Raw genomic sequence first — 765 nt, forward strand, 5'->3', positions numbered from 1 at the left:
CTTCCATGCGCTCTGACATCCAAATTCTCTTCATCCAATAATTTACAGAGAAGTTTCTCATGCAAATGATGTAATCCATGCCGTTTCGACTCATTGTCAATGTCTTCAAGGAAACAGTACCCATCGAATAGACGATGGTTTCGTTTGTATACGCTATCAGCAACCGTGGTCTTGCCAATTCCAGCCATCCCAAGAACCCCAATGGTACGGTTACAGCTTGCATCATCAAACTTCAGTAACTCCTCCAGCTCCTTTGAACGTGATTCATTCCCTGGAAAACCACGTATTTCACATGGAGACAAATCATTCAGCATCCTGAAAGTTTCCCCGGCTATTTTGTCAACAAATTCAATCTCCGGCCTGTCTATCAAAAATGTGAAGTTGAATCAGAGGGATCAGTTAGATAACAAATTTGCAATATCGGCATTTTAAGAACAATCACATTCTAAGGAAGGAAACGTTGGATCTGCTGTATTACCTCTCCTCAGGAAGCACAAAGCCGAGGATATTGGAAGCAGTCCTCAGAGCTTCCTTCCATGCCCCAAGTTTGAGCCCATCTCCCTTAAAAAACTCCTTAGGGCTCAGGAAGGGAGCTTCAAAACTCCCCTTCTGATTCTCCACATCAGATTTCTTGACTTTGTAGAAGATTGGTATAACCCCATGACCAAATTTATCCCTGCACTGCATTATCTTCCAGAGTTCCTCCAAGCACCAGGTGGAGTTGGCATAGTTCTCCGAGAAGACAACGATTGACATCTTAGATTG

At 43.3% G+C, this 765-nt stretch overlaps 1 protein-coding gene across 1 annotated transcript in view; it reads right to left on the reverse strand.

Moving 5' to 3' along the window:
* The window catches only part of LOC104718370 (disease resistance-like protein CSA1), a 7,211-nt gene extending 6,457 nt beyond the window's left edge, over positions 1–754 (reverse strand). Inside the window, exons 1-2 of the mRNA XM_010436103.2 lie at positions 479–754; positions 281–360 (exon numbers count right to left, since the gene is read on the reverse strand). Coding sequence (XP_010434405.1) covers positions 281–360; positions 479–687 — 289 coding nt within the window. The 5' untranslated portion in view covers positions 688–754. The remainder of the gene's footprint in view (positions 1–280; positions 361–478) is intronic.

This window comes from Camelina sativa, chromosome 10, assembly GCF_000633955.1.
Source record: "Camelina sativa cultivar DH55 chromosome 10, Cs, whole genome shotgun sequence".
Lineage (NCBI taxonomy): Eukaryota > Viridiplantae > Streptophyta > Magnoliopsida > Brassicales > Brassicaceae > Camelina > Camelina sativa.